The sequence below is a fragment of the Numida meleagris genome, chromosome 4, assembly GCF_002078875.1.
Source record: "Numida meleagris isolate 19003 breed g44 Domestic line chromosome 4, NumMel1.0, whole genome shotgun sequence".
Classification (NCBI taxonomy): domain Eukaryota; kingdom Metazoa; phylum Chordata; class Aves; order Galliformes; family Numididae; genus Numida; species Numida meleagris.
In genome coordinates, this window is record NC_034412.1 from 14969461 (window position 1) to 14995074 (window position 25614).

The 25614-nt window shown below is 38.8% G+C and overlaps 1 protein-coding gene across 5 annotated transcripts in view; it reads right to left on the reverse strand.

Annotated features, from left to right (window-relative positions):
- DLG1 (discs large MAGUK scaffold protein 1) overlaps positions 1-25614 on the reverse strand; it is a 143260-nt gene that overhangs the window by 92014 nt on the left and 25632 nt on the right. For all 5 annotated transcript variants that reach the window (XM_021393513.1, XM_021393512.1, XM_021393510.1 and 2 more), the window contains exon 4: positions 2815-2979. In XM_021393513.1, coding sequence (XP_021249188.1) covers positions 2815-2979 — 165 coding nt within the window. The remainder of the gene's footprint in view (positions 1-2814; positions 2980-25614) is intronic.

Here is a 25614-nt window from a genome sequence, read left to right on the forward strand (position 1 = left end):
ACCACCCCCTCTCCCGCAAAGACCCCTGGGGAGTGCACCTCCTCCCCTCCCCCTCAGAGGGCCACACCAAAAAAGGCAGTTTACAGTAACCGGGGAATTAACCCTTTAACTGCCCGTACCTTACATGATGTAATGATGTGGAATACCGACAACAAAAAAAATCACAAAACCATAACACTTTGTTAATATTTTTTCAAGGGAATCCATTGTTAGCATCTAAGAAAAACCTAGGGACCAACATCAACAAGATGTTCTACTGCACAAAGCTATTAGTGCATGTGCACAAAGATGAACCCTATAATGCTTTCATCAGTTCCTCATTAACACTTTCTCCATGATTCTACACTTTACAACAGTTTCTCCGTTGTTTTTCCAGCCTAAAGTGAGACCAAGTTCTCATTTCTAGTATCCGCTTTGTATGTCTTTTCAAGAACAAGTACCACTTTGCCATACTTCATTCCTGTGATACCACAGACAATTGAAGCGGATGTATATATACATCATTGTATCACTAAGAGACAAGCAGTTTCAAATGGGTTCGGATATGAAATAATTAAGCATAAATATTATTAGATCCTAGAAATGCTTTTACAAATCTCTAAGCATGTGACAAAAGCAGATATATACTAAGCTGGCACAAGACATTTATTCCACAGTGTAAAGCTGTAGAGCATGTAATCAACTGGACCACCGTGCCAGGAAGATTACAAAGCCTGTCATGTAAGGTTTGGTTACCACTGAGATATACTATTGGAAAATGTTTTGAAACTATGTACCAATATATTGTAAACATGAGAGCTATAAATACAATACTAGCCCTTTCACACACAGGTTGCTTTCAGTGAATGACATTTCATTTTAAGATTTTTTTTTCCATTGTATTGCATCATGACCCATGATTTTAAACCCTTGCAATAACTTATTCCTCAGAGCTCTTTTCCTAGATGGAAAACTTGAATTTCCAGACCACAGCTAGAAAAACTTGTTTGATACCTTATCTATCACTGCTTTCATTTGGTTAGAGCTACTTAATAAAAATACTAAGTTGAAAAAAAGTAAATCTGAAGGTGTGATAGAGAAACTAAATTCAGTTTTACAATCAAAATAGCTTCTTTTGTAGCATCACCATCTAGTGGTCAGCCTCGTTAGCAACATATTCCTTTCAACTACAGCAAAGTCAGTTCAACTAGGTTGTTGTGTTTTTTTTTGTAGTAACTTGAGGAATTTCATATTGTAATCTCAGATTCCTACAAAAAATGTTGAAAGTTCATACTGAAGAAACTCTGGTTCTCACTGCCTGCCTACATGAAAACATTCTTTAATATACATGGGACGGAATATTTCTGAAAGAAGTTTGATTGTCTACCACCAAACATTCAAAAATATCCATTTTACAGGATGAAGAACAATTCCACTTGACACGTTGTTAAACAGAGAATAAGAAATCTCTTAGGCTAAGTTCACTTCTCTGATGCTTGAGAGGTACAAAGTGTATGTATCCTCACAAACTGAAAAGGATCTACCCTAACAAAAGAGAATCTATATACTTAACATTTAAATCTGAACAGATAGTATGGGTTATTTCATGATAATTGCAAACATTTGAGGTAGCTCACTCCTCTGTTAGACAGGAAGCAATCTTGAATTACTCTGGTACTTAATGGAGTACATTCAATAAACAGAAATTTCATTATCATCCTCTAAACATTTAGGATACACATTTGTCTTTCTGGTTATTGAAAATGCTCTTTGAAAACCAGTTGTCCAAATAAGTTACAACAGCTGCTTTAAGTCCTAGAAAAGTTGAAAGCTTCTCTTGAGGGCTAAACAAACTAGTTAAAACACTGATCAACTTCCCATCATCTTTTATCCATGTTCCGCGTTATTGTTCAAAATTGCTGTGGGCTTGCAATAAATAAATTAATTAAAAAAAATAAAGGCATTCCTGAGAAATGATTTGATTCTACTGCCCTCTGCAGCATTTATAAAAAGCAGCATATGATCATAAAGCAATATTTACATTTGATAGGTTCTTCAAACAACTTTGTATTTTAGAAGACAAATATGTTCAGCATTTTTACTTGAAATAATTATCTTCCTATATTATTAGTGTAAGGAACACATCTTCCTTAGTTAATCTTCCCAATGCCCTCTATTACATTTTGTTTATTTAAGCAAGTGCACTACTGTATAAATCTAATCAAAACTTTATACACCAGCCAAGACTCAGCCCCTACAACACAGTGCAACAAGCCAACATACCAAATGAATTATGAAAAGCTCTCTCAACTGAGAGCTGTTGTCACTACACAGATCTTCAGGATGAGCTATGCCAAAACCAGGAAAGTATCTCGAAGATCATCAGGCCAAAAGAAGAGAGGACCAGCTATACTAAGCACACAACAGCAGCCTTGGGTTTCTCTGACATAATCAAGTGCAAGTTTTAACAGCATTTATTCCAATAGCTTTAGCAAACTACCTCCTGACCAAAAATAAATTTTGTAAGCTCAAAGGCATCTTAGTCTAAAAGATTCCATAAATACTCCCAAGGTCCATGAAATTATGAAGTATAGGCTCATAAAGGTTGGAAAAGACCTCTGAGACTTAAGTCATCTGGGCATTTTACAAACATGCATTTTTAACAAATACATATGGAACTAAATCAATTCCTTAACATCTGTAGAGTGAATTTTACAAATGAGCAGTTCCATAAAAAAAATATATATAGATAAGGTGTATCTGATGATATACAAAAATTTAACCCTAGAGAGTATATACAAACAGTTCAGAATTGTAACATAAAGAAATGCCTACCTTCACTGGCGAAATATGAGAATGAGAAACAAATCCATGTACATTCTCAATCTGGGACAGATTCTTCTCCGATACATGAACCAGCTCTGGACCAGTCACCTCATTGGCAATGTGCGGCGAGCTGTGCTCCTGTGGAGGTGTATCTTCATCTTGATAGCGGTATTTCTGAAGAAAACAATTATAAACAAAGATCAGCCCACGATCAAAACATGAAAGGATTATCCAGAAAACTCAGGACAGACATACGTAGTAGTTTTCTTACACTGCTAACCTCAAGGTAATAAAATCTAAAAAGTTTAAATTATTATTTTCATCTAAATCCATCTAAAAACGTTTCCGGCATTTTAGATTCATCAAAAATGCAATGAAGCTACCTAGTTGTTTTGAGGGGTTATTTTGCATGTTCGTATACAGTAACAATGCTTCCAAACTCTCTTCCGATGGGCTTCTCTTAACTTTTTGTTTCTCCTTACACTTTCAACACAAACCCTGTGCCCTGCCTTTCCATCAGCCTCAAAATCTTTTTCCACACTTCCTATTTAGAGCACCTGCTAAAAGCAGTCCCTGTCAGCTGAAGTCTCAGCTTTTATACCAGGTATCAACACAGCAATTCACTGCTCCTAACTTCGTCTCTGAAGCTATAATATGTGGTTTTACTATGAGACAGATTAAGATTCTGCAACACAGAGGCCTCCACACAAACACAAGACATTACTCAGTCAACATTATTAATTTTTCATTCAATTTTAAAAACCAGACCCTACTTATTTAGCCACCAGGGATGCATTCTAGCCAGACAGTAGCAGATCCCTGCTAAAAGCTATAAATGAAGTGAGGGACACACAAGGGCATAATATTCACCTGTTCTCTGGGTCGCAGGTTAACTGCTCATCCAGCAGCTCCAAACACAAGCTCACATTATAAATACGCTTAAAAAAAAAAAAAACAACCTCGGATTCAACTTTCTAGTGTCAACCAATTCCAAAATATGCTGGGTAGACTATGCATTTTATTGCCCTTCATATAAGAGTAAAGCAATATTACAAAGTTATGAGTTCTAGAGGACAAACTACAAAGAATCTGCTTGAGAAGGTCCATCAGTTACCAACCCCTTAATGCTTAAACTATTCACTTCTAGGGTGACTGGACTTGTGACCCCTGAAGATCCTGCTAGCCCACATGCTTACACTGTGAAATATGGGAAGTTAAGACCCAAAAGTGGATCAAGTTCACAATTCAGACCAGACGAAATCCTGTGGAAAGCTACGAGTGGATCAATCAAGTTTAAAATCGATAAGCTAGTGGCAAATCAATCAAAACCAACTTACTTTACAAAAATAGTAAATACCTTCTGTCAAAGCACAGAATTCCGTGGCTTTTTTCCTGAAACCAGACACATTTATCAGAAGCAGGTACTTAGGCACCCCTGAGTGCAAACAGGTTCTAGATTTCATTAAGAAACACATCTACTCATAACAATAGATTACGTATGAAGCTTTAGCAGTCCAACGTGCACTACAATTTACTTTAAAAACAAAAAAGTGTTGTGGAGGTAAAGGATTCTCCCATGCAATGATGAGAGCAATAAACTTCTCAGAAAGTATCATAAATGCGACATACTAATTGGATTTTGATGTGATATTCAAGATTACTGCTGTCCTTTGCAGGAAATACTTCAGAGAGAAGTGCTTCAACTTCCTGTGAAGCAGACATTCTTATAACAGCTAGCTCTCCAGAGAAGTGGAAGTATTTTGTACTACTTCGCTATCGCACATCACCTCTGGAACTCCCAGGCCTCCTGACGGACACGGAGCACTTCGAGGACCCGGCCTGCTCAGACAATGCCATCCCTAACTGCCCATTCCTTCCCTGTCCAGGAGCTGCACCACTCAAACAGGAATTCAGTCATCTCCATCAGACAAATTAATTCTGCTATCAGACTTGAATCTAAATCCCATACAATTTAAACCCCACATGAGCCTAAAGGTACGTTTTCACAGTACAGCCGTGTGATCCAACAGGCAGTGGCTGTGCAAAGGGGCAGGGCCCTCTCAGCCTCTCCTGGTGCCACTCCACAACCACACCTTGCTGTCCCTTTGCTTCCAGCACACATTGAGCCTCATGAGGAGCAAATTCAGCAGGCTGAGCCAGCAGCATTGGTTCCCTGTTCCAGCAGTATTCATCTGCTAGTGTTTTAATTCCTTGACATGGCTCACAAGGTGAAACACGCAGTGATGGCACCACAGGGAGAAAGGGAGGGAGGGAGCAGGACCAACCCATCTCACAGTGGCTAAGCAAAGACCACTTCTCTGCTTACAACTAAAATTAACACAATCACGCGCCCAACCCAGGCACCAGGAGACCCTAGCTTCGAAGAACCAGCCAAGGAATGGGCAAGGTATATGGATCAAAGGAAGGAATTAGGCTAGGTATGGCAAAGCAGCTCTGAATTTACAGACTACACATCTAGAAAATTTCCCAGCACTCAGGTAGCAGCCAGGCCTTTAAACTCTTTTTTTTAATCATGACTTTTTTTATTTTTTTTGGAAAATTTATGGACTACTCTAGTTTATCATCATGATTCAAAGCGCAAAAAATTTCAAGTGCTAAACATTTAATATGCATTTCTGACAGATACTGCCACCAAAGAATTCAGTTGCAGGTTTATATATATGCTAAGATGAAGTCCAAACATTTCTCTTTTGATGCAACACGGTTAAAAAGATTTGTTCAAAATAGATTACATGCTTTATAGTATTTATTAACAGTTCAAAACTTACTGACCAAATTATTTGCTGGTGTAAACTGCTGGAGTACCCACTGACTTTAATAAACCTGTGCTAGTTTAGGTAAGACCCGAAGTTGCCCCATATTCACCACAGTGAAATCATTCATCGTGCTGAGTGCTCAGGCCCGCAGCCTCTCTGCCTAAATTCACAAGCCTAGCAGAGTTAAAAATAAAAACGAACACAGTATCTGCAAAACACACAGGATAAACAAGGATTTTGTGGACATCTTGTAGCACTGTTTTTCAGGATACAGATCATCTGTTCACAGAGAAAGCACAGAAAATCTTCAGGAAATACTGTGTTTTAGAAGGAAGGTATTTCAAACAAATTCATACATAATCTACTCTCCAGAGATAATTAAGTTGTGGTTTTATGTTTTTAAGAAGTTCCCCTAATGAGAGGTCTTACTGAAAGAGAACCAAAAGAAAATTAAGAACTCCCAAACAATCCCATGCCTTAAACTGGTGACCCACATCCACAACAGCATGCAATTCTGTTAATCTACAGATTCAAGCCATACAGAATGCCACATTCACGGACTGAAAACTAATCTTGCAAGAACACCCTTGACTACCAGACAATTTGATGACAAAATGCAAGACAGCAGCAACTACATTTCTCTTCAGGAGGGGATGTGTATCAAGACCCAATTCATATTAGAAGTACACATTAATGCAACCTTTTAAATGAAAACAAATTTGAAAGCACAGTAATGCAACTTCTGAACATACACGTGTACACAAAAATTCAGTGCTAAGACAGCTTTAATGTTAGAATAAGAGGGAAAAGGTGCCTACAAATAAAAACAACAGAAAAAATAATGCCAGTCTTCTTTTTTGCACTCCCCTTCTCCTGCAGATTTTCATGTTCCTCATCTACACAACAACATGATTCCTAAGTCACTGCACACTATTAATAAAAATAACAAACAAAAACCAGAAAATCATGCAGCCTGATTTACATAGCAGTGTCAAGGCTGGTTTTAATTTTCACCATACAAGTTAATTCAATATTTTGAAAAAGGTAAAGAATAAGTGAGGATTTGAATAAAAGAAGATAAAACAGTTTCAATATGATAAATACATAGAAGTTCACAAGGTCAGATCATCTCTGCTGCAGCATGAATAGACAGCATAAAAAAGCAAAGTGGGCTTAGACCATTTGCTCATGATGACCCAAATGTATGTACTCATCCTTATTCAGTCACTGCTCCACTTCAGAAGTGAAGCTTGACCTGAAGGGACCCATCAAAAGGCTGTGCCAGCAAGCAAAGTTGTTGGGAAACACTACTTTACATTCAGCATCTCCTCTCCTACATAAAAAAACTAGGATGCAGCAAATCAAAGGAAGGTGAGCAGGAAAATCTAAATAAGTACAGTTATCCCCCTATCTCCCCCTCAAAAAAACAGCCTTCACAACTCTGACTTGAAGGTACCAATCAGCAGGAAATAAGATCCAATAACTGCAACATCAAAAGCAACACAACAGCCAGATTTGTCATAATCTTGCTAAAACAAAGTTATTAAGATGCCACTGTATTTTGTGTGAGTAACCTGTAGCCTGGTGGAGGTGCTAAACCAGAAGCAAATGATCAGGAAAACACAGTGCTTCCTCACTGAGAAAAAGGAAAGGATACAAAACAAGAAGCATGTTCAGCTACTGCAGAATGAAAGTCACCTTGAAAACTTCTCATTTCTGACAGCTGGGCAGATTGTGAAAACCAAATAAAGTCTCTTTGCAGGTGAACAGCAACTCATGGTGAAAAGCCAAAAGCCTGTTACTGTAGCAAAAGAAACTTCAGTAATAGATGCAGATAAGTGTGTATTTTCAAAACTTCTTCACTGATCACAGATTAGGACATTGAGAATCATCTGCATTTTAGGTCTCAATATATGATAAAATGATTTGAAATAGTAGAACAGAAAATATATTTTTAAGCACATGCTCAGGACTTTAAATAACTAACCCCTTCTCTCTCAAAACAGAAGCACAGAGTTTTCTTTTAATAACTAGAGCTAAGAGAAAAAAGTAAGGCATTTGAACAGCACAGACATGGGGAGCTGCCTTTCATATTTGGAATTCATTTTCCTCTTCAGTTTGACGTTACATCTTGAGCAAAACCGATGTAACGTGCTAATTAGGTCACAATGTTCCACCATATGCAAAAATACACAGTGTTAAATGCAAACATTTATGCATTGCTTCGTGCCATGGATATTCAGAAATAAGACAGTTGAAGATGCATACATAGTGAAGAAATTCACCTGTGCCAGAATGCCAAGGAAGGGAGACCAAACAAGGAGCAGTTAGATTGCCAGTGGCATTTTCCTATACCATTAAAAAAACTAATGGAAAATAGAGAACGGTGTTTCATAGGACTACTTGCATGAGATTAATCATTTCTTTATGTAAAGGACTGAAGAGGTTATATTGTATTACTATTTCACATTTTGACAAGTATTGGCTCTTTGGTTTTCCTTATGAATAAGGGATTTTTCTGATATCACAACAGTATTTCAGTGCAGTACAATCCTGCAACATTCCTTCAAAAAAAAAAAAATTAGAAGCACCTAGTGCAAAATCCCTCTGCACTACCAGCAGGTCACAGTTACTCAAACTTAATCTTCAGTTTATTTGGGATTTGCAAAGCATAGAGTACTTGCTCTGTATTAATGGTGATGTGTGTTCACAGAAGCACAGGAGGGCTGAAGTGGGCATGTCTGCATCCCTCTGCCCAGCCCTTGCCCCAGCAAGGCCACCCAGAGCAGGTGCCCAGGCAGCTTTGGAAGATCTCCAAGGAGGAGGCCCCACACCTCCCTGGTCCCTGTGCCAGCACTAAGCCATCTGCACAGCACTGAAGTGCTGCTGGATGTTCTCAGGAAACCTCCCGTGTGCCAGTCTGTGCCCATGGCCTCTTGTCCTGGCACCACTGAGCAGAGCCTGGCTCTGCCCTCCTCACACCCCCCTTCAGGTATTTACAGACATCGATGAAATCCCCCTGGAGCCTTCTCTTCTGCAGCCAGTTTATTTGGCTATAATTAAAACCCATGCATAATAGCCTAACAGACTAATATTTTCAGGTACAGCACTGCTCAACCAATCACACTTGAGAAACTATTAGCCTGCAGGACACGCTCCTGTACATCCCTTGGCAGCGGGACTAGCACCATGCCTGCCCTTTGGGCTGACGTGCCCATGGGGCCAGGCCGGGGCCCTGCAGTCACCCCGCAGGGTACAGGGGTGCCAGGCCCAGCTGGGCCCACGCGCAGCCAGACAGGCCGCTGACGTGCGAGTGCAGCACGAAACGCGCTGTCACTCAAATCCGGCACAAAACGCCTAAAGTGGATTCTGGATATTCGCTGGGTATTTTTAGTTTGCTCTTAAAGGGAACGGCATCCCTTATCTGCAGCTCAACCGGCAAAATTAAATTCTATTTTCATCCTAGGGCTTTCTTCACAAGTTTAATGTTATAAATAAGAAAGAGATGTGCAATTCCACAAAGAATGAAAGAAATCTTGTTTTTATAGCAAATAGCTTCCAAACTGCATCAATAAATATACACACATTTATAACTGAAAAATACTTTGGTCACACGAAAGACAAGCATATACAAAACAAGGCAAATTCCTGCCAACTGGGAATAAAGTATTCAGCTTGGAATTCCACAGAAATCATTCACACAATCAAAAGAGCCGTAAGGAAATGAAAATCAGACTCTTCCTTCCCAAAGTCGTGGCATTTCTTCAGCATCAACACATACATATTAGTTACATGTATGTATATACATACATAGGCACATCTGTTCCTAATTTATGTAAAACAGTTCCATTTTTTTGGTGCTGTTGTTAAGAACAATGAAAACCAACTTGGAAACACTGAACATACAAAATAACTTTTGGAGACAAAGACTGCTGAATCTTGGTCTGAAAAGCAACTTCACACATTAAAATTAAAGGGGCTTTCTAGTAGCTAGGTTCTCACACATCCCTCAATTTCTGTGTTAATTTCACTGGAAAAAACAGTTGGAACAACACTGACTGGACTGATTCCTATTCTGAGAATTAGGAAATTATACATTTTATTACTCTAAAACCTGAACAGTTGATGGAGTCCTGAAATGACTAAATGCCCACGGGCACCGTTAAACCCAAACCTGCCACTAACGATTGCTTCTATCAATATGATGTCAGGAGGCATTTCCAGCCCTGCATCTCGGTGCAAGTCTCCTGTGTATTTAATTCTCCACAGCTGAAGAAAATGAAAGCCAAGTGCAATAAACTGATTACACGATGATTAATGCTGATTAATGGGGAATGACGACATTTTACATGCGGCATTCAGTAAATTCAAAACACTGTTCAAAGGGATCTTTAAAGAGTAGTCACAATAATTCATTACTTCAGTCACAATCACCAAGAGCTCCAAAAATTGAGTAACACACAGAACAAAATACATACTATTTAAACGGAAATAAGGTACAGTCACATTACACATCCTGGCAATCATTCACAGCCTATTAAATCCAGCTTACATTTCCAGGAAAGTCCTATTATAGACCCACCTTACATCCAAACATTAAAGATATTGTGTTGTTGGTACATGCTACTTTACAGTGGCACAGCATCGGAGAAAAACAATCCAAGTTTTTTATGCTAGGAGACATTTTTTCAGACCCTGTGCACTTCAATCGATCCACGACTGAGATTCCAGAAAAATGCCTCTGTAAGCGCTGCTTGCTGCCTGTCTTTGACATTTATCCTAGGTCCATAGTGTTCAAAAATAAGCCTTTATATAAAACAGCTTGAATCCTTCAGGAAAAAAATTGCTTCATGTCAGAAATCAGATCTTAAGAAGAGCAAACAAAAAAAATCCTGTGTCCATTTTTAAAAATGTTCGAGTCAGCTTTACATGTAATTACATTAGCGTCAGCCTGGAGCGACAACTGTACGACGGCCCCAAGTAACACTCAGATCCTCACACCAGACCCCAGGGTCAGATCCACCGCGGCTGCTCCACCTGCTGCAGTGCAAGGTCTGCGATCTCCTCCTCCATGAAAATAGAAGCAACTCCAGCAGAGCCACGATGCTTGGTGTGCGCTGGTTGCTTAGGGGAGGGGCAAGATGTTGCAGTAAGGGACTCGCCGCACGGCCCGCCAGAGATCAGCCCAACACTTCCCGCAAGGTGCTTTCGCACTGCACCAATGAGCATGTGAAAACCCTTTTTAAAATCAGATGTGTGTAATTATAAAACCGGGAAGTTGTAAGCTTAGCAGCAGGGTATTTGCTGAGCTGCAGCTTGCACAGCTTTGTCAAGGAGCTCTCAGCAGACCGTGGAATGAATGGCTATGGGATATTTAATCCTCATTTTCTAGCATTAAAAATTCAAGGTTAATGAAACGTTAAGAAATGTTAACTGCTGAGTAAAACTCCTAGCGGTCTACAAAAGCAATAAAACAGCAACAGAAAGACACAAATATTCTCCAACTTCAACACAATGAAATCAGAAGCTGCATTTCCCCCCCCTGCTGTCTTTAGGAAGTGAGGAAAAATTTGGAGTATCCATCACTTTGGTTACGAGCCCCTCTCAGTAAAGTATTTAATTTCAAGAAATGGTACAAGTGAACACTTGAAAAAGAAAAAGTTTACAAAAAATACTTCTTTTCCTTAGAAAAAAGTAAATACAGTCACTGCCTCCTTAAGATTTTTGTTACTTGTTGTCTAAGACATATTTATTAAAAAAAAATATGGTTCTGGTGTTGTTGTTTTTTTTTTTTTTGATTGCATCCTATAAAGACTCAATTCCTTTTTTTTTTCCTCCCCCTCCCCCCAGAAGCAGAGTCCATGCAGAATTTTAATGTATTTCTGTATTTTGACATCACACTATAGAATTTGATCAAGAGCACATTCTCTGTGATTTCTCTCCCAGAAGCTGACAAACCTTTACCAAAAATAAAAAATCAATTAAATAACTGTAAGTCATAACTTCAATTTTAAATTGTACTGAATTATACTTTTAAAAAAGCAAGCACTGAATACTCCCAGAGAAGTCTGCTCTCCTCCTTTAGGAGGAGACTGTTCACCTAAGTTTAAGTCTCTAGCAGCCTGCCATCATCTCCCTTTTAATTCACCCGGTTTACCTGATAAGCAGCCCTTGAGGTAAGAAGTGTAATGTAGTGAAAAATGCACGTGCACACTTACAGCTCAGAAACAAGGAGCTTCATGAACTATACTGCAATCAGTCATCTTAACAAACGTGCAGACTGATGAAACCAAAACTATGCCAAAATGTCTAGAGAAAAATGTGCAACTCTGCCCTCAATAAACCTCAAAATGAACTTCATTTGCATGAGGACCTCTTTCTTGGCAAAAGATGCTATACTAACAAGCATAGTTTTCTTTCCAACATGTGCTATGTATGACCTACACTTGCTCACCGAATAACCTTAGACATCGCATCCTACAGTAGGACATCTGCACGGATGGGCAGAAACAGTAGCAGACCAAAGAAAAAAGCTCAAGTGGAACAAGAAAATAAATAACATGCACACAGATGTATCTTCTGTATGTATGTGTGTTGGGATAAGCTTCACTTGCACATACATTTAAATCCAAGGGCAGCCTTGAGTATAATAGAATCAGCGAGGAATCTAGAAAAGCCCCCTATTTCCCTCCAGGTGGTTGGGGGTCACGGCATACAATCTCTTGTCTGAAGAACTAGGGCAGAGCACAAGTAAAGATAAGCATAAACATCACACACAAGAAAGGAAAAAATATACAAGGGGAAAGAAAACAGTAAAGTACTGCCCATTCCACAAAGAACAGAAAAATGTTGCTATAACACAACGCAGTCTTTTCTATATGCTCCAGATCAACAGTCTATTTTACTTCCGTACATCCAATCATACTGCAACAGTATTACTTCTACTGAAATACATAGCCAAATGCATGGCAATTTCATGAGAAAGTCAAACAGGAAAAGCAACTGGAGTGTTGCACAAATAGCTTTTTGCGATGCAGAAAAAATAAGTTCTAATGTGCCATGGGCATAGGAGAATCAATAAGAGAAAGATATAGTCTACACATCTACAAAGGATTCAGTCAGTAAGATATGAAAGAAGAGAAAGCTTAAGTAACTTCAGGCGATTACATTCACATTGTTGATGAAGGCCACATATAACATCTGAATCTTTCAGCCATGTCTTTACAGCTCTAGGCAAATAAATCGGCACATTACATGACAGAACTGCCTTGATCTTTACACAAAATGCAACTTTCGAGAATATCATATCTCGTCACACACAAGCTTAAAAATACAATACTTAAATTTGGAATGTTTAAGTATAGTTTGCTGACTAAATACCAAAATTCAACTGTAACGGTTTCACTTGCTCAAAACAATTATTTGCACTCCGAGGCATCTTAAATATGTAGTGGTGAACATAAAGATTCCAGAGATCTGAACAAAATCATATAAACACCCGTACTCAGAATCATATCTACTTCTGAACTCTTCATCTCCCCATATAACAATTGCTCTGATTCCAATTGAAAGTTAGATTAACATTTCAAAAGACAAAAAACAATTGATTAACACATGAAGCCACTGTTAAGAAGAATGTGGCCTTAACTCCTTATTTAACAATACCCCTTCCCAATTTAGAGGACAGTTTTGTGTTCTTAAGAACAATCATGAGCTCGTTCAGTCTGAGCCCTTGGTTTCCATTCTGATGATCCAAAACAATTTTTAAAATGGAAGATTGCAAGATGAATTGTTATAACTTCTTTCTAATGCTGTCATTTGTGAGGACAAGAACAAAGCTGTATTCATTGAACACAAAAGAACAAAAACCTAAACTCTCTTCTTGGACAGGATTCCACTCGATATCATGAAAATGTAAAAATTACAGTTCTGTATTTAAAAATTTCTAAAGAAACAAATTCAAAGCTTTTAAGAACCGATGTTTACTCTGAATTGATACCACTAAAACAACTTTTCATGTTTACGAGAAAACTATATAAAAGTGAATTGCCTTTATTTCAAGTTTCTTTTGAATGTTACTTGGCAATAATGCATCTTCACTCATGGCTCCCACATGTCCAATAAAAATACCAACATCATTAAGATCTTTAATTAGTAAGCAAATGTAATTTTGTTATTATCATAAAATAAGAAAGCTGTTATTTCCAAGACTCCCTGAGATAGAAAGAATCAAGAGTTATGTAGTATCGAAAAAGCACTACAATCCCTTCAGGAACCTAGTATTTCTGTTCAGCATTTACCCACGATTCTTGACTGATTGCACGTACTTGTACCAGTTCCATCAATCTACGCGCTGCACCCATATTCTCATACAATATAGGTATGGAATCAACAACGTCATAAGAAGACCTGGAGTTTTTAAATAGCATGAGGAAGTGCATGTCTAATTTGGCAAACACATCACTTGGTCAGAATGCCAAAAGGAAAAAGACTACACTAACCTTCATATTGCTTTAAATAGAATACGTCCCCTCAGTATCACTGAGGGCACCTGTCAGTTTAGCAGGATTCTAGTTTAGGTTCCTCTTCCCCTCAAGCGTACCTTGAACTTGTATACCTCCAGGATACGTAGCATAATGCAATAAAAAATAAGATACTTTTTAGCATTAGATGTAATTAAATCTAATAAACATATTTTAACCTCTTTTCCTCATAATCTTCGCACATACAGATATTGAAAGAATACACAGAACTCCAAAATGAATTTATGTGAGGAAGCTATGGTACTGGTTTAAGATTACCTCATACTAACAGAGAGCCCTAAAGCAATGGCTGTAACTCTATCCTTTACTCAAGGAGCAGTAATTCTGTAAGCAATTTCTATAAGGTTAAATGAAATCTGAACGCCAGTTTCATAAGCAGGAATGTCTGGTGCTAACTGCATCCATGAAGCTCTTTGGCTTTGCTGTTGTAACTCTTTAAAATGCAAGATGGCTATTCAAACAAATTTTGAGAAACCAGTCAAGAAACGCACTGCTTGTTTCTGCGTGCTCTATATTGCCAGAAAAATGGTCTGCACAGTACTTTTAGGCAAACAGATTTATTTACTGAGAACACCATGACCTGAAAATTCCCCTTGTAAAAGTTAACTTCAGCAGCTGTTTCTATTTCAGAAAAACCTTTTGGGCAGCTTGGCCAAACTCTGCAGGAGTTAAACTGTGGCTGCTGTTGCAGCTTCAGTTTAGAACACTGATGTGCATCTATCCATCCTAAGGAGCTTCACACACTCTCACACACAAAATTTGCAGTGCCCATTCAACCCAACCCATATATGCCCAAAATAATCATCACTGAACACACACACAAAAAGAATCCTTTGCATTGTTTTGATAAAAGACATACATCAACAACAGAAAAATAATTCCTGGGAGAGTTAGAGTATTGTAAATAGAGCTGTCACTTCAGTTTTCAAAATCTTTAGTAACACAGCCCCATTAACTTCAGAAGGAAGGTGAAATGCTATTTTGGAAAGAGGAATTTGATTAATAGCACCACATTTTTTTAAACTTGCCCTGCAGGGGCATTTAAGCCAAGAACAGGTCCTATGAACAGTCATTTCTCAGTGGGTGTTCATGATTTTCTCCCAGTTTATTCCAAGCCTGAAATTGTTAAGTGGAAGACAGATCTGGGACATCACTTTGAAGAGGTCCTTCATAAGCCCTGATAAGTCAACCCAAAGCATGCACAAGAATACTTTACTTCCCAACTGACTGACCATCTGCATGAGCATTTTATCATAAACTTGTTTTTGAAGTTCTCTTCAGTAAAAAAATAAAAGAGTGAGAGAAAAATCTCATATCATATCAGAGAAAGAACCCTGAAGTGTCTGCAATGTTATGTCCTCTATATGCAAAAATAATCAGATTGCAAGACATTGGCTGCACTGATGGACTGAGGAGCATTCCAAAATAAAATTTCACCCTCCTCCTATTAAAAAAAAAAAGCATACCTTGACAAATGTTACAGGAAATCATTCTTTATATGGCAGTTATGAGGCCCTCAGAAGCTCACGCTTCAGAATTTAGAAGGCCCAGAGAAGAACCTCTTCCACTTCCTCCTGATATTTTCAAAGTAATTTAACCCTCCTGAAGCACGCCTTCACATTTTCGGTTTCCACCCAAGAACTTCTTGAGAATTAGAGGTTACAGAACTCACTAGTGTGACTGCTATGAAATCCATAACTCATTGTCATTCCATCCTACTTGGAAACCACAAGACCAGAGAGAACACCTTTGTAACAAGGTAGGACTGAAAATGGATCCTCTTGCAAACTTCAAGTCCAATAATAAGGAGGTAAATACAACAGATAGAAACACTATGGCCTTTTTCTTCCCATTAGATGGCAATCTCCTCAGTTAAAGTCACTGCTGAAAGGGAATTTGATTATATCAGTAACATCTTTGTGAGAAAAAAAAAAACAGAAAAGTGACTATTCTGGATAGACTGTACTCTGACTGGAATACAACTGAGATAGGAGATCCCTGAAGTAGCGTAATGCTTCTTGACTTCAAACATACTAAACTTGTTCAGAAACTGCCTGTGGTGGGGGCAGCCTTTGCTGGCAGATCAGTCCCCACCCAACCGCCTGCTCACTTCCCACTTGGAAGGATGAGGGAGAAAATCACATGGGCAAGAGAAAAAAAATACACAAAGGTTGAGATGAAGAAAGTGTAATAACCGTGGGGGGGGGGAAGAGTGATGCAAAGGCAATCACTCACTGGCTCCCAGCAGCAGGGTGGTGGGACTGATGCCCAACCAGACTCTAGCCAACAGCTACAATGGAAGAACTGTTTCCCAGTTTTACCACTGAGCATGACATTAAAAGGTATAGAACATCTCCTTGATCCCTTTGGGTCAGCTGGGTCCCCTACAGCCTCTTGCCCACTCTCTGCCTACTTACAGGAGCAGCAGAGTGATACAACAGAGAAGGCCTTGATATTGCAAACACTACTCAGCTAAAACACTTGTTTTGCTGGGGGTAAGACATGGTGTGGAACGAGAGAACATTTTTTCAGGGATTTTTCTAGAAGAGATAATGCACTGAAGACCCCTCAGCTATTGAAGGTCTGCTCAGAATCTGACTCATTTAATCCATCTTTTGAAAGAATCCCTTTAGGAGCAGCAGTTTTCAATCGTAGAGTGTCTTTTATGTGATCTATGCAATGTAGCTAAGAAAAGAAGCATTGCTGTTGAGTGTCTCAAACCATTAATCAAGCATCTGCACCTCCACTGGAAAAAAAATGAGGGCAGAAGGGTTAATAAAAAAAAGTGAAAAATTGGGGAGAGGAAATAGAACTGTATATATTTTTTGTCCAGTGAAGCCTCATGCTACTCCAAATTCATTTCAATGGCTGTTCACATTTCCCCAACTCAACATTCAGAAAAGACAGCAATTTGCCATATTTCTGCTCCACTGTTTTGATGTAGTACCACCAGAGTAGGTTCTAAGAGCCACTCACAGCCCGTGAAGATAACTCAATTATAGAATAGTTTACTGAGAGCAGGAGAGAATCTGGGCACCAGCAGTATTCTACTGATGCTCAATTATCTGCCACATTTAACTCTACCCCAAAACTACTTACAGCTTGTACCATCTCTTTTCTCAGCTTCTCTGTCCCCCATAGCCATCAGACCCCCCTGGCGCAGCTGCTATTCAGCCAGTTCCTTCCCAGTACCATTACGTGGCTTTGCTCTGCACTTGCTGCAGAACTTGGCACATATCCTTGCTGAGATTAATTGTCTTCTAACCCAGTTCTCCAAGTCACCGAGATCTCCCTGTGCCAAGGTCCTACAATATCTTCTGTTAGTCCTTTCTACTAGGGGGGTGTCACGTCATTTTGCTTGGAGCGTGTTGTGTCATCATTTCAGCAACTGGTGGTTGGACTTGCATCGGCAGTTTACGAAAAAAGCTTCAAAATAATGATTCTAGACTAAATCCTGCTCATCAGCCCTGCATAACCATGTTTCTAAGCCACAGTACTTCAACAAGAATCCATTACCTGTCCTTGTAAAACATCAGCAGCTATGGGTAAACTAATTGCACAATTCTTCAAAACTGAGTTTTCCTTCTTGAAATGTTTCAGCAAGATGCAATACTTTCCTACAGAAAATAGTGTCCTACTATATCTTTGAATTTACTGCAAAGTTAGCATCCAGATACCTTAGTCAATGTGATAGCATGTTAAAATACCATTGCAAATGTAGGTCTTTCTTCCCCTCCTTTAGAACACCCAGAATATCATACTTTAGCTAAAAAGACAGACAAGTTTTTAAATAACCAAGTGGAGGAAAGCTATTAGATCAGAAAAGCAGTGCTGAAAGAATAGTAACTCTTAGAAGAGAAATGAAAGTAGTTGGAAGTATAAAGCTTTTTATATCTGTTATAAAACCAGAATCAGATAAAAAGTCATTTCTCCAATTTCTCTCACATTTTCCCAGGTTAATACAAGGTTAAACTGAACTAAACAAGAAAGAGCAAAGAGTAGGAAAAGAAAAAAAAAAAAGAGAGAGAGAACTCCTCAGCTTGGGCACACTCACTTTGCTTTTGATTCAAAATTAGTTTATCTTATTAGTCCATTAGTATATCTGGGCTGATAAGTTTTGCTAAGAATTACTTGATAAAAGTGATTTGGTTTTGGGGAGTATTTTTTGGTTGGTTGGTTGGTGGGGAGAGAGAGATTATGTGTGCACACATGTTTAAATAAAGAGAAGCCTTCTGCATTGCAACATAAATCCTCTGAATTAGAAAGGGCACCAAGAACTTTGAATGCAGAATCACAAAACATCCTGTGTTGGCAAGGGCTCAACAAGGATCATCACGTCCAGCTCTTGTCTCCACACAGGGCAGACTAAGAGTTAAAGCATACATTAACAGCATTGTTCAAATGCTTCTTGAATATCAGCAGGCTTGGGGCCATGACCACTCCCTCCTGGTGGGAAATAAAATAATGCAAAGCATCAACCAAGATTTTAGGGTTTCAGGATCAGCAAACCTGTATCCTGTAATCCCATACCATAATTCTGCACTCTTCCCCAGCTTTCAGAAGCATCTCCTCGTATTTCAAATCTTAGGGGGCAGAGAAAGCCATGCCAAGTTCCCTAAAACACAGATATTCACGTTTTCATGCTCGTCCACTTTGAAGAAAAATATAGAAGAACAGTAGAGGGCAGCATTTCTCCATTCGCAAGGGCTTCTTCACCTGCTGCCAGCAGCAATTAAAGACAAGGATGTAAAACACAAGACAGCCTTACAGTACACTGTTTCTTTTTCCAAAGTCTCCATTTTACAGCAATACACTTTCACAGCCTATGCTATACAAGCATCAGAACTGAAGCAAAACCAGGGGAAAAAAAAACTCATTTTGCCAGGAAGTCACTCTATTTTTATAAATTATTACAGCATACGATTTGCTGACTAAAATCTCTCCAATGTACTGCTCATAAATAGTGCACTAGTGATGAAAAAAAAAAGCCTTTATTTTTTTCATTCTCTGAATAATTATATGAAAACATTTTAATGGGAGAAAAAGTTTCTAAGATCATTAATGACTACCTAGGAAGTTGAAATAATCTTATTTTTAAGTTAACTTTCCATTTAACATCAGATACATACTTTTATGATCCTTCTGACAGGAGTGGTACATGGGAAAAATCTACACTAAGAGTACTTACACGATTTTAGGTGAATAACAACCCTTATATTCGGGCCTACTACCCACATCTGATCCTTCAAAATTACGCAAAGTGAGACAGATCTTTCCGCTGCATTTCTCAACATAAACTCCTAATAAACAACTTAATATGATCTTTAAAATCACCAACTCCATCATAATGAGTTAGTATCATCTACATCATTATTATAAAAGGCTTTCATTGCACTAATTACATTTAGCAGCAGGAATCTTTTGATTTGCAGCTTCAATTTATTTTGGTTTAACTCTCATTGTTCCTGTTCTAACATCCTGTTTGACAAGTCATTGCTGTCTTTGTATTTCGGAAGTATATTCCCTTTGTAGTCGAGACAAGCTCTTCCACTTTTCCCCCCCACAATTCAGAGTGGCAATTATAGAGCACTGCATAAAACAGCACTTTTCAATATCTTAAGTTGCCCAGATGGTCTCTAAAGAGTATTTCACAACCAATTAGAATTAAAATCAGGAGAAGAGTTAAAAAGACCGTGTGAAAAAACCACCTAGATCAACCTCATACTTTTCTGCATTCCCTTGAATTTCAATTACTTTCATAACATCAGCTGTGTACATGAGATGCTGTGAACAACCCAGTAGGAAGGGAGAAATAGGGAAATTGATGCCTATCAGATAAGAGATCGTGATTATTTCTAGGAAATTTTCTACAGAAGACTTAAGATGCACTAACTATTAATGAGTCACTCAATTTGCCACTCCTCCTCATCTGGAATTGTTCTAATGTACAGAGTCCCACTTCAGCAAAGAACAGTGCAGTGGCTGAAGCACTCAGAGGCTGTTTACGTGCACTGAAGGAAGATGAAAGCAGAAGGTTAAAAAAAAGGCTTTATGTAATAAGACAGTCCTACTTACAGCTTCTTAAAAAAGTTAAATCGTTATCAATCCTAACTAGAGAAAGCAGTGAACAAAAAGGGGGGGAACTATGTGTGTGTAAACACCTGGGTTGTTTTTTTTTGTTTTTTAATAAAAAATAAACTGAAGAATTAAAAACTTCTTTCCAGTAAAAGACTTGTAGGAAGATACAGGAATCTACTACAAATCTATTGTGTACTATTTGAAATTACTGTGTATTTCTCAAGAGACAACGAATAAAGAAAAATTAAAAGTTGTCTGTTATAGAAGAAAAATTGACTAAGTTCAAATATTATAATATTCCTAGAACTTCAGAGTTACTACAAAAAGAAAAAGCCAAGCGTGTCCAAGAGGAAAGCTCCTGAGCTACCCTGCTTGCACACCCCTGCACACATCTCACAACACATGAGCAAAGCACTCCTTGGGAGAGTCAACTGCACCAAGGCAATAAAGGCACCACAAACAGGTAGCAAAACACAGCTACCACACAGCTTGTTTTTCCAGTATGAAAGATAGGCCACGCTAGTAAGTAAAAATTCAATGCAGAGCATTCTGTTGCAACAGAACACTTGAGAGAAGCCTAAACCATGGCTGGCACATGCAGCCTTGCACAGATGAAGGAGAAAAAGTGTCCTCAGCATTCATTACAAGGTATGTAGACACAAGCAAACCCATTGTTAGAGAACATACAAAGGAAGTAAGGGAATCTCTCTTCCAGGCATTATGGGTTTGTCACTAAAATGCCCTATGGACTGCTCATTCTCTACTGGGCATTCAGACGGGTTCAGAGAATGCTGATGATTTCTACCCACATTGACCTTTAAGACAGCAGCCCTCAGTTACACGTCCTAATACTTCCCTAAGTATTGGCATTTCATTAAAGCATATCCTTCCCTCCTCCAAGCCCATGATGCAGCAGTGACTGGTCAACAAAATCACCACTTATGAAAGTATGTTAATATCGAGTAATATCCACTGACAGTGTATCAGGCTATGATTAAGAATCAAATTTTTAAAAAGTGAAAAGAAAAGCAATCTTCACATTAAAAAGCCCTGGTGAAACTTACTGCATTTGCAAATCAAGTGCTGCACCAGCCTGTGAAACAGAACTGACAGCGGCGTATGAGAAAAATCAGCCAGTGAGTTCAGCCCTCCTGAAATCACACTTCAAGGAAGAGAAAATCCTACTTGGATATTTTATTTTTTTTTGAGAGATTTTTTTGAGTTGGGTTGGGCTTTTTTTTTTTTTTAATGGATTTATTTTTTGAAGAAACCTAAATACCCCTGCCTGCTGAAGGAATCGTGCTGGAGACCATATGCCCAACTATGAGCAACCCTATATTTATTCACCCACTCTTTTCTCCCAGTTTTCATTACAACAGGAAACTGTGCCAGAGCTGCTCACTCTGAGGGTCCAGATTCATGAGCGGCAGCCAAAAAGACCAAACATTTCAATTCTCCTGTAGAGAAAATAGCTTCTCTCCTCCCCTTCTCCTTCCAGAACTGGTGAGCTGTTAAGCCCTATCATTTTACCTGCCTTTTCAGATGCAGCTGAGCCAATTTAACTGCTCCATATACTACAGTTCTCCGTTCCAGCAGATACCTTTTCATAGCTCCAAGTACTCAGCAGACTTCTCCATGAGCTGCTTTAACTCACTATCCAGCAGAAAAGCATGTTGCACTCTACTGGGCTTCTAGCACATGAGCATTAAAGAAGAGAAGCTGGAAGTATTCTCAGTTGCAGCAGTCTGACAGAATCATAGAATGGCCTGGGTTGAAAAGGACCTCAAAGATCATCGAGTTTCAACCTCCCTGCTGAATGCAGGGTTGCCAAACACCAGACCAGGCTGCTCAGAGCCACATCCAGCCTGGCCTGGAACACCTCCAGGGACGGGGCATCCACAACCTCCTTAGGCAACCTGTTCCAATGGATCAGCACCCTTGATACATCAGGCCACTGTCATATCTGAAGCTACAGATTGAACTCTTCTCCCACAATAAACAAGGACAGATAGCAAACCAAAACTGATTAGGATTAAACACTTCACTTTGTTACTCCCATTAACCCTACCTGAAAAATTACTCAAGTTGAGATCACCAGCTCCTCTGAAATAAACACACAGTTCCAGAAGGGAGCTCAGAAAATGCTTTGAAGGAATCTTTTATATTATTCCCCTTTTTACTGCTGCATTCAGCACCCTCTCCAATCTAAATATATTGCACACAATGATCTCAGAGTCAGTTCTGGAAACACTGGTATTTTACAGCCATTTGTTGCTAATCAAACACATCTAGAACTCATGCAGTAACAAGATGTAACAAATTTCCACTACAAATAAGTAACTAGTAAGTACAAACTTAAGAATAAAAATTCAAAATCTTCTAGTAATATTCATCAGCTTCATATAAGCACGCCAAGAGTTGATCCAACTACCCCATGTCTTCAGTCAAACTAGAACAAATACAAATTTTGCTGGCATGATGCATTCCTGCCTGGAGAACTAGGCAACTCTAGTAACTTTATCAATGAAATGATCAAGTTAAAGCTTCTAAATACTTAGTCTGTTTACATGTGTTTGCTTATTCTTTGTAAATGACCTATCCCTAGAGATAACCTGCATATGAAGCACATGCCACAGACTGATACCTTTGTCCTGTATTTTATGTGCACTGCGGGAAGATGGACAAATCCATATAAAAGAAAGCCACCTAAGTTTACTAAATACAGAGCAATTGCCTTCCTCTCACAGGTCTCCTGGGCCAGGGCACTGGCGGCTGGTAGAGTATCATGTCAACAGAAAGATGATGATTTAAGAAAAACCCCTTGGAGAGAAGTTAAAGAGGTAAAGCTTACTGTATCCTTGTAATTGATATACAGTAAGACAAACATTTTCCTAATGATTTGCTTTAGGCTATTTTCTTAGGCTTTCTTCATACTGTTTCTCAGATTTTATGCTTCAAGTCACTATACCATTTCCATTGCTGTCACTCTGAGCCATCTTCAACTTCTTCTTCCCTCCTGGTGTCTTCACTCATCATCATCAAACCTATTCATCCACAGAACTTACACAAGTCACCTTTCAGTTCTGTCCATGGAATCTGAAATACAGTATTTTTTAAGTTCTTTAGTTCAAACTTTTGGATTTAACGAATCTCTCACTGTCTCTGGTCTTCTTTATTTGCTATGTAAGAGTTAGAAACACGATCCCTGGCCAAAATCCAATCTGAGCAATAAAACTTCAAGTAGTCTTTACAAGCACAAAGAATACCTGCAGTGGGGATGTCATTTCTCCCAGCATGACTACAAGTTCAGTATTCTCCCCTTGTATTCCTCATCTTTTTTTGTCAGATACCCTTTAAGTCCACCTACAGTACGCATTCCTCACTTTTAACAGCACACCTCATCTCCTATTCTGAATGCCAATGAGCCAATCCTTAGTCTGCAGGCAGCCATCCTTCATTCTGACACCTACCAGCCATCCTAGCAGGCAGCTGTTTCTTTGGCATTGCTTTATACTTCAAGATTACATACAGTAGCAGTTTCATACCATCTGCCAACACTGCCAACATTACTGTGATGCACAGGTTTTTTTTCTTTCACTTCCCAAAGTTTTTATGATGACTGATTCTGCACCCATTTCTTCAACATTAGAACCAGATGGCATATCAAAGCCAAGTGGTATCTTATTTGCACTACTCAATTGGCTCAGCAGACAACCATGTTCTATATGCAATCCAATACATTTGGAGATCTATTTGTTCTTTAGTGAAGACAAGAAATGGTGGCAAAATGAAGTTACGTGTGCCAACTTTGAAGGGCTGTTGTGGACTATTTAACACTCACAGTATTTAAGCTTCTGATGTATTTACTTCTCACGTAACTGAGTTTCTATTTCTATAATTTTAAATTCACAAAATTCTAGGATTTGTTCCTCTGTTTTAAGAATGCATTCTCCTTTGGGCCCACCCAGTGATTTCTGCATCAGGTTTACACATGAAAGCTTATATAGCAGTTGTTCCCATTTTTACACCCTTGCCTCCATCACTTCTTATTTCCTTCGAACATTAGAGTCTACCCACAGTACCTCCAAAAATTTAAAAGCTCACAAAAACTTCTCATTAGGTCTTTTCATAGACTTTGTTATACCATATCTGAAATACTGGGACAAGTCCTGCAGAAAGCCACCGAGACACTGAAGAAGCTGGAGCACAATGATGAAAGGGTCAGGGAACCTGGAGAAACAAGAGCTTCAGGCAGAGCTAGCAGCAGCCTTCTTACACCTAAGAGGAGTTCAGGGAGAAAACCAACATTGGCTCTTTGCAGTGCACTGCAGGAAGACAATGTTAAAAAAGCCAGGGTGAGGGCAAATGAGGGAAGTACAGAAGGCATCAAAAGAAGAAAAAAAGGGCCTGTATTTATGAGAAAAAAATTAATCCTCAGACCATGCTGCCAGAAAAGGTGTCAAATCTCAGCTGCTAGATGTTTACAAGCCCTAACCAGCCAAAGCCCTATGTGACCCATTTTGAGTTTGATGGTTGGGTGAGGTTACTTCCACAGGAGAGATTCTGTACCTGTAGGCAGCAGGTGAGGAGGAACAGGAGCTGCGCTCTGTGCTTGGGCTCCTGCCTTGCACAGCCACATTGCTGCTGGTCCAGATGACCAGCATTTTCAGTGACACCTGATTTACATTTAATAATTTGGGTGGAAAATGAAATAAAAATTTAAAAATAGAAACCTTCATCTTTCTCTTTGGCACTAAGCAGATAGATCATACATGCTCATCCTCTTCCACAGACACCACATTTTGGAACAAGGTACTGGACTGGACAGACAGTACAGTGGAGCTGTCCGAGCAGTATACTTTTTGGTGTTTTGAAACAAAAACTGTATGCAACAATCATACTTCTGCACTACTGTCTTACGAGGAATATTATTTGAAGAAATTTTAAAACAGATGTTTAAATTTAATGATTTTACTGAGCATATATGACTTAACAAGTATGTTAACAAAGACTGCTCAAAAACTGCTCTTCTGGAAAAATCAAAATATACAGATATGAAAAATCATTAAGTGTCATGTACTCATTTAAAACTGTTACTTAAATAAAGTCATTACTGTAAGCGCAGCCCACGTGCCTGCTCTTAATAGTATCCATGGTTGCAGTGATGCAAATTTGCCTACCTACATCAAACCAAATGTGCCCACATAAGGAGAGAAAAAAGCCCTGCATTAATCAGTGTTCTTTGCGCTGGATGAGTGTGAAGAAAAGCAGTAGTTTAAGGACTTATTTGCCCATCACAAACAGATCTTCATTCTTAATTAAATATAGCACAATGATCAAAGATCAAATTAGGAAAATCTCTCAAATTCATTAAAGAAATTGATCTCCCTGACCAAAATCTCTACTTTGCT